Source organism: Engystomops pustulosus, chromosome 3 (genome assembly GCF_040894005.1).
Source record: "Engystomops pustulosus chromosome 3, aEngPut4.maternal, whole genome shotgun sequence".
In the NCBI taxonomy this organism is placed as follows: Eukaryota; Metazoa; Chordata; class Amphibia; order Anura; family Leptodactylidae; genus Engystomops; species Engystomops pustulosus.
The window spans coordinates 5,897,246-5,913,665 of NC_092413.1; the positions used below are offsets into that span (position 1 = coordinate 5,897,246).

The window sequence follows — 16,420 nt, forward strand, 5'->3', positions numbered from 1 at the left end:
TCAGTTCCTGTCCTGTCCGTCCTCAACGTCCGGGAAACGCCAGCACCTAGGCTTCTTGGGAGAAGCGTCCCTAGGTGTAAGTACAGCTTCTCCACGTCTAACTCTTCCCGTTCTCCTCAGCGCTGGCACCGGTACCCAGATCCAGGTTTCTGCCTTCCTGGATTCAGGCTCTACAGCGAACTTTGTGGATGCAGCCTTGGTCTCTCAGCATCACTTCCCGGTGGTTCGTCTCGAGAAGCCATTGTCCATTGCCTCGGTCAATGGTCAGATTCTCTCCGTGCCCATCTGGTTTCGCACGGAGCCCCTGCTTCTGCAAGTTGGTGCCCTACATCAAGAGAGACTTTCTTTTTTTGTGCTGCCCCAAAGCACATCTGCTCTACTGCTGGGTCTCCCCTGGCTGCAGCTTCATGCCCCTGTTCTGGACTGGTCTTCTGGAGAGATTCTCCGTTGGGGTCCGGATTGTTCCTCACATTGCATGCGGGTCCTTCATCCACTGCCTGTCAGGACTTCTACGTTGTCTCACAAATCCCTGCAGAGACTTCCGATCCGTATATGGACTTGGCAGATGTGTTTTTCCAAGAGACAAGCTGAGACACTAGCTCCACATCGTTCCTATGATTGCCCTGTGGATCTCCTTCCGGGTGCTACTCTCCCCAGAGGTAGGGTCTATCCGCTTTCTGTTCCTGAGATGGCTGCTATGTCTGAATACATCAAGGAGAATCTTAAGAGGGGTTTCATACGCAAGTCCTCCTCTCCGGCTGGTGCAGGATTCTTCTTTGTCACCAAGAAAGACGGCTCCTTACGTCCCTGTATAGACTATCGTGGGCTTAATAAGATCACGGTTAAAAAACGATACCCCTTGCCGTTGATCACGGAACTCTTTGATCGCCTGCGCGGCGCCAAGGTGTTCTCCAAACTGGATCTTCGGGGTGCTTACAATCTCATCCGGATCCGCAAAGGTGACGAGTGGAAGACGGCGTTTAATACCCGGGATGGGCATTTTGAATATTTAGTAATGCCCTTTGGACTGTGTAATGCCCCTGCTGTCTTTCAAGAATTTGTTAATGACATTTTCCGGGACCTCCTCTATACATGTGTCGTGGTCTACCTGGATGACATCCTGGTGTACTCTCCGGACCTGGAATCCCACCAGAGACACGTACGCCAAGTTCTGGATCGGCTTCGTGCCAACCATCTCTATGCCAAACTGGAGAAATGCCAGTTTCACCAGCACAGGCTTCCATTTCTTGGTTATATAATTTCCGACAAAGGCCTCCAGATGGATCCCGCAAAACTGTCTGCAGTTCTTCAGTGGCCTCGCCCAGAGGGCCTCCGAGCCATACAGAGGTTCCTGGGGTTAGCAAATTATTATCGACAGTTTATTCCCCATTTTTCCACTGTGGTGTCTCCCATCGTGGCCCTCACTAAGAAGGGTGCCAATCCACGTTCCTGGTCTCCTACAGCTGAAGAGGCCTTCTCCAAGTTAAAGTCCGCTTTTGCCTCAGCTCCAGTACTCTCTAGGCCTGATACCGACAAACCTTTCTTTCTTGAGGTGGATGCGTCCTCCGTGGGAGCTGGAGCAGTACTCCCCCAAAAAGGGCCCAGGGGCCGAACTTCCACTTGCGGCTTCTTTTCAAAAACATTTTCCCCAGCTGAAAGAAATTATTCGATTGGTGACCGAGAGCTCTTGGCCATTAAACTTGCTCTGGAGGAATGGCGGTATCTTCTGGAGGGTGCTCTTCATCCTGTATGTGTGTACACTGACCACAAGAACTTGTTATACCTCCAGTCAGCCCAGCGCCTGAATCCCAGGCAAGCCCGGTGGTCATTGTTCTTTTCCCGTTTCAACCTGCTAATCCATTTTCGTCCGGCTGACAAGAACGTCAAGGCTGATGCCCTATCCCGTGCCTCTGATGTGACTGGAGAGGAACCAGCTCCTCGGCATATAATTTCTCCGGACCAGCTTGTTGTTGCAGCTCCTGTTGATCTTCGGCAGCTACCTCCTGGCAAGACATATGTTAGACCTGCTCTTCGGAAGAGGATTTTGTCTTGGGGACATTCTTCCCGTGTGGCTGGGCACCCTGGGGTGCAACGCACCGTGGCCCTCATCTCCCGCTACTACTGGTGGCCTGACCTGGTCAAAGATGTTCGGGAGTTTGTGGGATCCTGCTCCTCCTGTGCCCGCAACAAAGCCTCTCGTCTCAAGCCAGCTGGACTGTTATTACCGTTACCGATACCCAGTCGCCCGTGGTCCCACGTGGCAATGGATTTTATCACTGATCTGCCTGTCTCCTCGGGCTGTACTGTCATCTGGGTGGTGACGGACCGGTTTTCGAAGATGTCACATTTTGTTCCTCTTCCAGGTCTTCCGTCTTCTCCACAGCTTGCCAGCCTTTTCTTCAGACATATCTTCTGGCTGCATGGTCTTCCGCTGCACATCGTGTCCGATCGTGGAGTCCAGTTTGTGTCAAAATTCTGGCGTTCCTTGTGTAACCAACTGCAGGTCAACCTTGACTTTTCTTCTGCCTACCACCCTCAGTCTAATGGTCAAGTGGAGAGGGTGAACCAGACTTTGGGCTGCTATCTCCGTCACTTCGTCTCAGCCCTTCAGGACAACTGGGCTGACCTCCTACCCTGGGCTGAGTTCTCATATAATTCCCTGGACTCTGGGTCTACTGGCTTGTCTCCATTCTTCGTGGTCTATGGACGTATTCCTCGCCCTCCTCTTCCGCTGTCTACTCCCTCTGATGTCCCTGCGGTTGAGGATCTGCTGTTGGACCTCAACTCTATTTGGAACCAGACCCGCCAGTCTCTTCTGCGAGCTACAGACCGTATCAAGACCCAGGCTGATAAGAGGCGTCGGGCTCCTCCCGTCTTTTCTCCTGGTGAAAAAGTATGGTTATCTTCCAGATACGTCCGACTCAAGATACCTAGCTACAAGCTCGGTCCCCGGTTCCTTGGTCCTTTCGAGGTAATCAAGAGCATCAATCAAGTGGCCTACAAACTCCGCCTTCCTCCTTCTATGCGCATACCGAACTCCTTCCATGTCTCCCTCCTGAAACCTGTCATCCTGAACCGTTTCTCCCAACAATCCCCTGCTCCTGAGGCGGATTCCCCAGACGTCTATGAGGTTAAGGAAGTTCTGGACATGAAGTTCGTGAGGGGTAAGCGGTTCTTTCTTGTAGACTGGAGGGGGTTCGGGCCTGGGGAGAGATCCTGGGAGCCCGAAGAGAACATTTTGGATCGGACTCTCCTCCAGAGGTTTATTGGCCGCAAGAAGAAGAGGGGGAGGCCGAAGGGGGGGGGGTACTGTCACGGGTGCTCCCGCGATCGCTGTCTCGGATCGTGGGCGCACCCGTGTTCCTGCTGCTGCCCCCGGTCCCGGGTCCCGCTCACCTTCCCTGGCTCCCGCGATGTCCTCCCTGGCTCCCGCAGCTCGGCGCGCGCGTCCCCGTCACTCTTAGATTTAAAGGGCCAGCGCGCCAATAATTGGCGCTGGCCTGCTATAAGTTTCTTCCCCTTCCTGTGACCCTTGCCGGATCTTTGTGCCTCATAGCCTTAGAGAAAGCTTCCAAGCGAGTATTCCTGCGTTCCTGTGTTTTCCTGCGTTCCTGTGTTTTCCTGCGTTCCTGTGTGTCTCCGCTCCCAAGTCCTGTGTTTCCCGTGTTCCTCCGTGTTGCTGTGTTCCTGTGCCTGTGTTCCCGTCCCCTTCTGCCTGGACCTCCTGTTGCTGACCCCGGACTTGGACCTGACGTTGCATCTCTGCCGCCTGCCCTGACCCTGTGCCTGGACCTGTCTACGAGATTGTCATCCGCTAAGGTACCTCGACCTCGGCTGCCACCGTGGGCTAGTCACACCTGGGAACGACCTAGTGGTATCCTGCCGCAGCAAGTCCAACCCGCTTTGCGGCGGGCTCTGGTGAATACCAGGTGCCGCTAGGCTCCGGTTCCGGGTGTTGGCTAGTTACATCTCCCGCGGTGGTCCAGAGGATCCACTGATCCTGACACAAGGTAGGCAGAAGAGCATCTCTGAACGCACAGTACGTTCAACTTTGAGGCAGATGGGCTACAGCAGCAGAAGACCACACCGGGTGCCACTCCTTTCAGCTAAGAACAGGAAACTGAGGCTACAATTTGCACAAGCTCATCGAAATTGGACAGTAGAAGATTGGAAAAACGTTGCCTGGTCTGATGAGTCTCGATTTCTGCTGCGACATCCGGATGGTAGGGTCAGAATTTGGCGTCAACAACATGAAAGCATGGATCCATCCTGCCTTGTATCAGCGGGTCAGGCTGGTGGTGGTGGTGTCATGGTGTCTTTGGGCCCCTTGGTACAACGCCACAGCCTACCTGAGTATTGTTGCTGACCATGTCCATCCCTTTATGAGCACAATGTACCCTGTAACATCTGATGGCTACTTTCAGCAGGATAATGCGCCATGTCATAAAGCTGGAATCATCTCAGACTGGTTTCTTGAACATGACAATGAGGTCACTGGACACAAATGGCCTCCACAGTCACCAGATCTCAATCCAATAGAGCATCTTTGGGATGTGGTGGAACGGGAGATTCGCATCATGGATGTGCAGCCGACAAATCTGCGGCAACTGTGTGATGCCATCATGTCACTATGGAGCAAAATCTCTGAGGAGCTTCCAGCACCTTGTTGTATCTATGCCACGAAGAATTGAGGCAGTTCTGAAGGCAAAAGGAGGTCCAACCCGTTACTAGCATGGTGTACCTAATAAAGTGGCCGGTGAGTGTATGTATATATATATACAAATCTGGGAACCTTCCCATCAGACAGATCCCGATCAAACAATCTGCTCTCTGTATGTCTCTACTTCAGAAGAAGTTCTTCATGTCACCGATCAGACGGCTTCCCGCCTATTCCCATCGGACCTCCACACCGGAAGGATAACGCTTCAGACTCAGGCACACCGCATTGCCCCTCCCTATGTCTGCCATGTAGGATAATCATAGAAGTCCTGACAATGGCCTACAGGGAATATTATATGATGTATATATACATGTCTACAGCATCGGACCTGGAGGACTCGTTACTTCCAATAAAGTTCTGAATCTTTACCTTCAAATTATTCTAGCTACATTAAAGAACCTCGGGTTCCTATCGTGAACCCTTAGCCCTCCACAGGGCAATAGAAAACACCGGAACATTTTTCAGGAATAATCTTTTCTCCCTAGCTTCAGCTCACAAGATATAGATTTAGTGAATATATGAAGTGCTAGTCTGTTGCCAAAGATGTGGATCCATGAACAAATGTGCATGTAATATATCTGCTGGAGGATATCCTCACCGCATGGGGTCTAGAAGATATATCTCTATAGCTCGATCCTGGAGCTGGGGGTCCCATGAAGGAGACAACTGGTTTCAGAAGCCAAGGACCACTCAAGAGAAGAATCTATCCTCTTATCAGAGGGAGCTGAATGTTATCAGACTATCACTCTAATACTACCAGACCGAGCAATCACAATGTACTGGTTCTCCCAGACAACTTACTGGGGCACAATACCTGGGCCGAGGAGTTCACAGAAAGTGCATTGTCCATGTATAATGCGCTGTGCGGGGAGTCACTAAGATCCTGCACCCGATATCCTGCATGTGTCACTTCCCCGCTCAGGTCCCTGGAGTTCATCTTCTTCTTCCTGGTGCATGTAAGTGCATTGTCCGTGTATAATGCGCTGTGCGGGGAGTCACTAAGATCCTGCGCCCGATATCCTGCATGTGTCACTTCCCCACTCAGGTCCCAGGAGTTCACCTTCCTCTTCCTGGTGCATGTAAGTGCATTGTCCATGTATAATGCGCTGTGCGGGGAGTCACTAAGATCCTGCGCCCGATATCCTGCATGTGTCGCTTCCCCGCTCAGGTCCCCGGAGTTCACCTTCTTCCTGGCGCATGTAAGTGCATTGTCCGTGTATAATGCGCTGTGCGGGGAGTCACTAAGATCCTGCACCTGATATCCTGCATGTGTCGCTTCCCCGCTCAGGTCCCCGGAGTTCACCTTCTTCTTCCTGGCGCATGTAAGTGCATTGTCCGTGTATAATGCGCTGTGCGGGGAGACACTAAGATCCTGCGCCCAATATCCTGCATGTTTCACTTCCCCGCTCAGGTCCCTGGAGTTCACCTTCTATTTCTTGGTGCATGTAAGTGCATTGTCCGTGTATAATGCGCTGTGGGGGGAGTCACTAAGATCGTGCCCCCGATATCCTGCATGTGTCACTTCCCCGCTCAGGTCCCCGGAGTTCACCTTCTTCTTCCTGGCGCATGTAAGTGCATTGTCCGTGTATAATGCGCTGTGCGGGGAGACACTAAGATCCTGCGCCCAATATCCTGCATGTTTCACTTCCCCGCTCAGGTCCCCGGAGTTCACCTTCTATTTCTTGGTGCATGTAAGTGCATTGTCCGTGTATAATGCGCTGTGGGGGGAGTCACTAAGATCGTGCCCCCGATATCCTGCATGTGTCACTTCCCCGCTCAGGTCCCCGGAGTTCACCTTCTTCTTCCTGGTGCATGTAAGTGCATTGTCCGTGTATAATGCGCTGTGGGGGGAGTCACTAAGATCGTGCCCCCGATATCCTGCATGTGTCACTTCCCCGCTCAGGTCCCCGGAGTTCACCTTCTTCTTCCTGGTGCATGTAAGTGCATTGTCCGTGTATAATGTGCTGTGCAGGGAGTCACTAAGATCCTGCGCCCGATATCCTGCATGTGTCACTTCCCCGCTCAGGTCCCCGGAGTTCACCTTCTTCTTCCTGGTGCATGTAAGTGCATTGTCCGTGTATATTGCGCTGTGCGGGAAGTCACGAAGATCGTGTTCGTAATATCCTGCATGTGTCACTTCCCCGCTCAGGTGCCTGGAGTTCACCTTCTATTTCTTGGTGCATGTAAGTGCATTGTCCGTGTATATTGCGCTGTGCGGAGAGTCACTAAGATCCTGCACCCGATATCCTGCATGTGTCGCTTCCCCGCTCAGGTCCCCCGAGTTCACCTTCTTCTTCCTGGTGCATGTAAGAGCATTGTCCGTGTATAATGCGCTGTGCAGGGAGTCACTAAGATCGTGCGCCCGATATCCTGCATGTGTCGCTTCCCCGCTCAGGTCCCCCGAGTTCACCTTCTTCTTCCTGGTGCATGTAAGAGCATTGTCCGTGTATAATGCGTTGTGCGGGAAGTCACGAAGATCGTGCTCGTAATAACCTGCATGTGTAACTTCCCCGCTCAGGTTCCCGGAGTTCACCTTCTTCTTCCTGGTGCATGTAAGTGCATTGGATGCAACAGAATTTGAAAGTTAAATCCGGCACTCAGTCCGAATCAGTTGGATTGTCGGACGGCTGCCCCCCGATTTCTGTCGCATGAAAGCCGGCACAGCCAAAATCTGATTGCGTGCGACACAATTGCCTGTTAAATACCTGTCACAGAGGTGCAAATCCCGAAAACGTTGGAAAATCCGACGAAAGTGTGGCCGCGGACCCGTCGTAAATAAGCCCCACTGTGTCACAAGTAAGGATGGTTCCTGAAATTCCCAACTTGCCGGAGAATAAAAGATGACATTGCCCTAGACAGAGGTGAATCTTCAGTCATTCACTTTACTTGCATCCAGAACACTTCCTATCTTTGCTGTGTATGACAGAAGTTTGGATGTCTACAGACATGTGGATTTTCGATACAAGACAACAATGGATGAGTTGTCTTCAGTACTTCAATTCCTATAGGCCAGGAGAGCCCTAAGGCTAGCCATACAACATCCAATACCTTCCTGGGTGTTACCATTGGTACTTTATGGAGAAACAAAACTGTCTTTGAGTCCTCGGCACAGGCTGGCCTTATTGTGTTTTAGTTAAAACATTGTTCTTCGTGGCCATGACATCATCTAGGAGGACTGGAGAGCTCAAAGCGCTGTCCTTCAAGGATCCCTGCCCACGTACAGATCCTATAAGACTGCATCATTTCCCATACAGCACCTCTACAGCCTTCATCCCTTAGGTTCTACAGTCTCTAACATTCAACTGGAAATCTTTCCTAACCCGATAGATGGTCGTCAGAGAGCGTTACACGCTCTGGATGTCAGGACGCCTGTCATAACCTAATCTGGAGGTGACTTGTTCCTTCAAATCTACAGACTTATTGTGTATCCAATGTTATGGATCTTCAAAAAGTGATAAAGATCAGCAAATGTCCAGATGGATCAAAAATCCAGATTATAAGATCGTTTGGAGTCTCTCAGGACAGGAATTTCCCGACCAGCCGATGGTTCTCTCCACTTGCTCCACTTCAGCATCCTGGGCTGAATTCTGTATATCATGTCTGCAGAGCAGCCACGGGGTTTCCTCTTTATCCACATCTATAAATCTCTACAGGATGGACATCTCTGCCTCCAAGGATTCAGCTTTTCTACAAAGTGGTGAGTAAAATCCCACCAATACATCCTGCTTTGTGGGCTGTCGGACAGACGAAAAGGAAAGACTGATATTTCCTTACCAAAATTTTGTTGAGGCAGCACATCTTTCCCACCGTTTGATATAAATTTCTATTATCTTTATACCATACAAGGGTTGTGTGCGCTCCTGCCTTATATAGCTGAAGTCTGCCAAGGTATTAACGGATTTACTGTCTACTACTGCTTTGTTCTGACGACATCCCATGTGTATGGCCTCACAGACTCATAAAAATGGAAATATTGGTAAGCAAATATCTATGGATCTCTAGAGTTATTCTAGCAGATTTCCTCTCTTCCAGGTCTTTAATGGGCTCGGATAAGGTGGATTACATCGGCTTCTCCACCGGCCACAATCCCCACTATTATTGTACACGTTCTTGCAGGTGTTTCCAGATCCAACGTCATACTTTGCCGCTGTCAAACCAAACCTAGTGAACAACTCCGGTCTTCCCCTCATCCCCTACCCTTTCTTTCCCTTATTCCCCCTTTGGGGTCTATCACCCACTGTTTATGTTGAAGGGTCATATTTTTTTTTTTTAATTGCAATAAATATAGTTAAAAAAAGTCATAGTATAAACCTCTGCAAAAGATCATTTTGTCTGGTCATAGGATCAGGAGACCACCAGAGGATGAAGAGTCGGCATCTCTAGGGGGTCAATGGCCTTCGCGTTGACATAAACCTTCTCAACATTGATGTTGATTAAACAGAAGTTGGTCTCTAAATGTCATCCCAGAGCCGAATCATCTGAGGAGGTGAAGTCTTTATGGGAAAGGCTTGGTTAAAGTGTCTCAATTCATTTTACACAATTTAATACAAGGACCAGGAGCCCCTCGAAGAGTCAATTCTTAAACTGAATCCTGCTTTGTAGGATACATCCCAGAGCTAAGACTTAGGATAAATAGGATTAGGATTAAAATTAAGGATCGTTTACAACTCATCAGAGGAAGAAGATGGTCAAACGTGAGGTCTTCTCTGGGAGAAAACGGCTCTTCTCTTTAAGGAACTGGAATTCGCCCAGAGGGAAAATAATGAGACAATCTTTAAGGGATCAAAGGCCTTCAAAGTGGTCTACCTCTGATAGCTACTTATCTATAATCAGCCGGATACTTCAGAGAGCCGGATCTTCATGGATTATTAATGAGGACCATTACAAGGAAAAACTTGGTCAAACACTAAATCTCTTCAATCCAGAGAGCGCGGCTTAGCTTGTTTAAGAAGTCTGATCAGAATACCAGGAGACTGCCCAGAAGAAGAAGAAGAATGACCTGGATTATGGCCTTCAAAATAGATGCTACCCTTATGTCATTGCTACTAAGAAGAGCTTCCTATAGATGCTGGACATGGGATGAGGCTATCCAGACCGTGTACAGAGCGTGGAATATCATCGGGTCTCTTATGGAGTGGATCCTGTAATAGGGAAACGGCTTTTACCCACAAAGGTGAAATTGGTTCTTAATTTGGCCAATATCATGATGATGGGGTTGGTGGCCTCTCAGGCGGATACATTGAGTAGTGTGGATGCTGTAGACCGGTTCCCCAGAGAATGAACATTATCTTCTGGAAGCCAAGTTATATGGTGTCCTCTAGTGTTGTTTACATCAAACTCTGAGCCTTCCGAGAATCAAGTATACTTAAAACTGAGAGAAATTGGTTAATTTTTACTCGACCACCCAATGCCTGGAATATATAAAATCAGTGTATGTCACAATAGGATGGCCCATAATCAGAGGGCGAAAAATCCAGCCAACGTTACCACAAACAACCCCCAGCTCGTCTCCACCATTACTGCTCTGGGTTATCCCAAAAGAGAAGTTTTCCAATATCAAGGATACAAGGTTCATTTTCTTATCTTCCTGCCTTTGTATATAATGAAGTTACTTACAGGAAAATTATTTTACACCATTGATCTGGATCAAAAGGTTTACATGCCTCAAACCTTTATATCCTGACAAGAGACCTATCAGACTCGACAAACCTTCTCAGACAGTCAGGAGAGGCGAATGGCAAGCATCCAATATTTAACGACCCATGTAAAGGAGAGTTGTCTCTGCTATAGATTTGATGACGATCCCATGGAGGATCATTACGGTGTCTCTTTTCTAGAAGCAAAGGTACAGCAGTATTGCATTTCTATTTGAAGAGGACAATCCTGTCTACATCCAAAGGTGTCTATACGGTCAAATCAGACTATGGGGGTTACCGGACCACTTCTTTATACTATTCAAGGTAAAACTTTGTGAAGCTCTTCAGAACATATTGGGGCAGATTTACTTACCCGCTCCTTTCGCGATCCAGCGGCGTGTTCTCTGTGGTGGATTCGGGTCCGGCCAGGATTTATTAAGGCAGTTCCTCCGACGTCCACCAGGTGGCGCTGCTGCGCTGACGTTCCCTGGAACGCACTGGAATACACCGGGCCGGGCTGAGTGAAGGTAAGTGCAAGCTCCGCGACACATTTTTTTTTAAAATGCCGCGGTTATTCCGAATCCGTCGAGTTTTCGTTCAGCCACGCCCCCCATTTCTGTCGCGTGCATACCAGCGCTGATGCAACACAATCCGATCTCTTGCGCCAAAATCCCAGGGCAATTCAGGGGAAATCGGCGCAAATCGGAAATATTCGGGTAACACATCGGGAAAACACGAATCGGGCCCTTGGTAAATGACCCCCATTATCTTGGGCAGTGCGTTTTGAGATAGGTGCACTAAGGACATTGGGGCACATTTACTTACCCGGTCCAGTCGCGATCCAGCGGCGCGTTCTCTGACGAGGATTTGGGTCTGCCGGGATTCACTAAGGTCCGTGCGCCCAATGTTCAGCAGGTGTCGCTGCTGCAGCGAGGTCCGCCGGAGTTCACCTTCGCAATTTGAGAGTATGTGCGGTGATCTCTGCGGTTCAGAGTCAGTTCTCGGGAATTCCAGTGCACAGTGCCTTAGTGTTCACACAGCATACACTTCATGTAACTGTTTTACTGATGGTTTCTACTACTTATTACATGCTACACATTCCTCTTGTATGTCCTCTATGCAGTGTTCAGTAAAATTACTTGTAGGAGTCTCACTAGATTAGCTACTAAATTACTGAAAGGGAGAACACAAGGTATCATGGAAAGTGAGGGCAAACTCAATTTGACTCAGCATCAGGGCACATACAGGAAGAGGTAAACCTCTGCCCTCTTCACCGATGGTGAGAAAGATTTTTGACAAGCAACTTCAAAGCAGAAAATGGCAAAACTTTGGAAAGAAAATAGATAAGGAACACAATATGGGCATCATACGGTGTGTGTTGAAAACCATGGGGGGGATTTGGTAAAAATCATTATAACCTCGGAGTTACATTTGAAGGACAAAATTGTGTTTTCATGCCTCACTAAGCAGCATTCAGGCGAGTTATCAGTAGCGGTTCTGTGAGGACTCAACATTCAGCAGAAACCTATAAAGTAGACAGAACTGGAAGCTGCAGGAAGCATCTACCTCATAGTGACCACATAGGGAAACGGCATCCAAGATGGATCCCAACTGGAGAAGGTCGAAGGCAGGGGATGTCCATGCCAAGCAAATAATAAGGAAACAAAGAACAGATTTTAAAGTATTTTATTTTCCTGAGATAAAATCCAAATTATGTCACATGAAGGTGAAGGTGCCACAGAAAAAAACCCCAAAATCCAGAAAGAGCAGCAACTTCATAACTTCAAAAAGAGTCCCCCCCACCAGAAGAAACATGAGATGGGGGCAGATAGAAAGCACAAGGAACGGAGCCGTCAGTAATCAGAGAATTATTGCAGCGCAGGTCCTATAGGCGCGCAGATCCGTCCTACGGGCACGGTGGTGCGAGGTTTCATGCATGTAGATGACAGAGGACCATGCATCATGTCGGGTTCTTACCCAGGAAAAATGGGAGTGAAGCAAAAAGACGACAGGTTGACAACCAGGACGGGTGGAATATTTATTAATAAAGTGCTACTGACCCCAACGGACTAGATCCTCCCCCCACCCCACCACCGATTTACCATGAAAGACCCACAGTCCTGTGTATAGAGGAAGCTTCATCCATGCCGGTGATTACACCCCCAGAGTAATTCAGTAACCCAAAGCAGCAATTCAGCAGATGCACATGCAGATCCGACGAAGGAAACCTGCACGTAACGTTTCCCTACAACCAACGGGAAGGGGAGGGGGTCGGAGGTTTAGTGAATGAGGAACCACAAGGGAACAACTTGTGACATCAATGGTACCTCGGCACTGACCCGACGATGTCACAGAACTAGGTGGAGTTGGTTTTTGGTGAGGAAGTTGAGTTGTAGTGAACGATGGATCACAACAACGAGGCTGTTAGTATCACACGGTCTACGACATCAAGGGGCTATTGCTACATCGTTATAAGGCTTAATAATGGAGGTTGTAGTGTTATTATAGGGGAAATAAGTCAACGACAAGTGGCTTTGTGATAGGGTGCAATGATGAGGGTTGTAGTGATCTAGTAGTATTAGTATAGGGCATGATTGTGTAGTGTTGATCATTGTAGGGTCAGTCATGTTAGTTTATTACATTAGGGCAGGGTGGGGAGTGTCGTAGGGTTGCTCCATTACCGCTAAGCATATGATGAGGCCGATGCTGTAAATGTAAAGTGAGCGGGTGATCGGATCTCGCTTCATCTTTGTGGATTGTAAAACTCCAGAATCCCATAATATGATTTGTGTTCATCCAAGTCATGGGGGGGGGGGGGGATGGGATGGAGGGGCTTTTATAATCAGACTATATTACAGGCTGGGTGGCCAATGGGCCGTGTGAGAGAGTGCGAAGAGTTTATTCTGGGGCTGTTAAGGTTCTCCCATCGTCCAGGACTGGATATTAGCTGTGAGACGACAGATCAATGTTGCTGGCGCTCAAGCCCCGACTTTCCGACAGAAGATTCTGAGAACTCTGGAAACAGAACAAAAGGTTTTATTAAATCCCCCACATTGTACTTATGCCGAGTAGCCCCCGTACTGTGCGGAGCAGCAAGGCAACGCTTACCTGGAAGGTCTCATCGCTGGATTTGTTGAGATAGTTCAGGGAGGCGGCTCGTTTCATACTGTCGGAAAAACAAAGAAGAGTTGAAGCCGCGACATAATGGTCGTCTCGTGCTCGTTACATTTATACTTTGTGTGTTGTGTGATAATTACTTTGTGTTTCGTGGTTCCGGAGGCGTCGTTCCTTGTAGCTTCTTCACCAACATTTCACTGCTCCTCCGTAGCACATCTCGTATCTTACCCAGAGACCCCGAGCGTCGGAGAGTCCCACTGCCATCCTGTAACACAACGCAACCCTCACCGCAAATGTATCGCAACGTACACTTACTGATCATCACACGGCCCCTCCTGTAACACAACGCAAACCTCACCGCAAATGTATCACAACGTACACTTACTGATCACACGGCCCCTCCTGTAACGCAACGCAAACCTCACCGCAAATGTATCACAACGTACACTTACTGATCATCACACGGCCCCTCCTGTAACGCAACGCAACGCAAACCTGACCGCAAATGTATCACAACGTACACTTACTGATCACACGGCCCCTCCTGTAACGCAACGCAAACCTCACCGCAAATGTATCACAACGTACACTTACTGATCATCACACGGCCCCTCTTGTAACGCAACGCAACGCAAACCTCACCGCAAATGTATCGCAACGTACACTTACTAATCATCACACGGCCCCTCGTGTAACACAATGCAAACCTCACCGCAAATGTATCGCAACGTACACTTACTGATCATCACACGGCCCTCCTGTAACACAACGCAACCCTCACCGCAAATGTATCGCAACGTACACTTACTGATCATCACACGGCCCCTCCTGTAACGCAACGCAAACCTCACCGCAAATGTATCGCAACGTACACTTACTGATCATCACATGGCCCCACCTGTAACACAACGCAACGCAAACCTCACCGCAAATGTATCGCAACGTACACTTACTGATCATCACACGACTCTCCTGTAACACAACGCAAACCTCACCGGAAATGTATCGCAACGTACACTTACTGATCATCACACGGCTCTCCTGTAACACAACGCAAACCTCACCGCAAATGTATCGCAACGTACACTTACTGATCATCACACGGCTCTCCTGTAACGCAACGCAACCCTCACCGCAAATGTATCACAACGTACACTTACTGATCATCACACGGCCCTCCTGTAACGCAACGCACACATCGTAACCAAGAATATCACTGCTCTCCTCAATCACAAAGAAAAGCATCGCACTCTTCAAACATGTGATGTCAACTTTAAGTGATTTATCCACTAGTGCACATGTGGGGCTACACCTCACCCGCTGCCACTGATACACCCTCTAATGTGACATACGTAAGGAAGGCTCAAGGGTGATGTCACAACGACAAACGTGGACCGACTACGATCTGCAATTGCATGGCTGAGTCTCTGTAGTCAGTGCCGAGCACCGGACAGGAGTGTGGGTAGAGTTTGTTATTTTAAGACTCCTCCGGGCCCCGATCGATAAAAACACCTAATCTCCGACAACCCGTTAACATTCAGTCTCAGCTTCAGTCGGGAAGAATCAACCAAATGAATTTGCTGATTCTCTCTACCATAGTGTATAAAAATATATAATTTCAATCTGCATCAAAAGTATGGAGGGTGCTATATTTTTCTTTAAGTTGTAGACCAGCCTTACACCCACACCTACACACACCCCTACACATGACACGGCCATCCTGTTATAACAACAAGCATATAATCGTCCTACTACAGCATAAACCTGACACCGTGTGCATCACTCTCCTCCTCTATATTATTGCCTTAAGGCATCACAACCTACACGACTCTGCACGTATCACTGTGCTGTTCTGTACATTCATCCGGCACCGAGCTGCCATCTTGTAACACAATATACACCTCATACAAAAACAGATCACTGCCCGGCTGTAACAAAACACGCACCACACCCGGGACGGTAACACAAATCACACCATGTGAACAGCCTGATACAACGTCTAACCGAGGTCGATACTCTACCCTAATCTACCCTGGGAATCCAACCGGACATGGAATAACAGCAGCGTGTAATCTGTTTCCTCCATAAAGAAGGAAGAACAATGGCCACCCTTGTCCTGGCTCGTGATCTTTAGGTTATCCGTTGTTATAGATCTGAAGAAGGCATCATTACGAGGTCGCAACGCTTCGTCTTGTTCTCTTCACCAAGATACTTTTTATGTCGTGATCACATTTGTTAAGTCTTTACCTACTCAGTAGCAGATGATAATATAGGCCCAAGCCTTCAGGCCACCGATGACCTTCACCCACGAAATCCTCGTACATCTGTTACTGCTCTTATTACACAAGAGCCATTGCAGGGATATTGAAGGTCCTCCAAAGGTCTGGAAATCACAGACTGAAAGCAGCAGAAGGGTCACGTCCTCCATTCCCCAAGAATCTGATTCTAGAACTAGATGTAGGAGGCGATTCCAGACCGGAGCCCATCACAAGCCTGGTCCCTGGGTATTGTACCATGATAGGTGTCCCGAAGAACGTACCCACAGAACATAGTCATGGCCTCCACAAGTGTATACAGATCTGCTGTGATCATGTGCATTGATCGGGTTTGTAGACATAACCTAGAACCTGAGTGTGATGCATCTTCTCACCTTCATGGACCTTCACTACGACCAATGTATTAATGGTTTGTTTGTGATTAACTGATCAGGAAAGTCAGATCAATGACCTCGTGACGGCACTGACACTGCTGGGATTGTGCAGTGGAGAATTGGTAGGATTATGGAAAACGGAGAAAAAGAAAACCCAGGGATCGGTGCAGACCGAAAATGTGAAGCTTTACGACAACCACTCATCGAAATCATCTCTTCTGTGTGGACATTTCACGAACTATTAAAAAACTTTACACGCTACAATTTTTGGATTCTGTACGGATTTTATAGACGTTC

General features: G+C 48.6%; 1 protein-coding gene across 2 annotated transcripts in view; it reads right to left on the reverse strand.

Annotated features, from left to right (window-relative positions):
* Window positions 1–12,026: 12,026 nt before the first annotated feature.
* The window catches only part of KLC4 (kinesin light chain 4), a 60,871-nt gene continuing 56,477 nt past the window's right edge, over window positions 12,027–16,420 (reverse strand). For both annotated transcript variants that reach the window (XM_072139842.1, XM_072139843.1), the window contains exons 13-15: window positions 13,614–13,738; window positions 13,465–13,522; window positions 12,027–13,371 (exon numbers count right to left, since the gene is read on the reverse strand). In XM_072139842.1, the coding sequence (XP_071995943.1) occupies window positions 13,300–13,371; window positions 13,465–13,522; window positions 13,614–13,738 (255 nt within the window). In that variant the 3' untranslated portion in view covers window positions 12,027–13,299. The remainder of the gene's footprint in view (window positions 13,372–13,464; window positions 13,523–13,613; window positions 13,739–16,420) is intronic.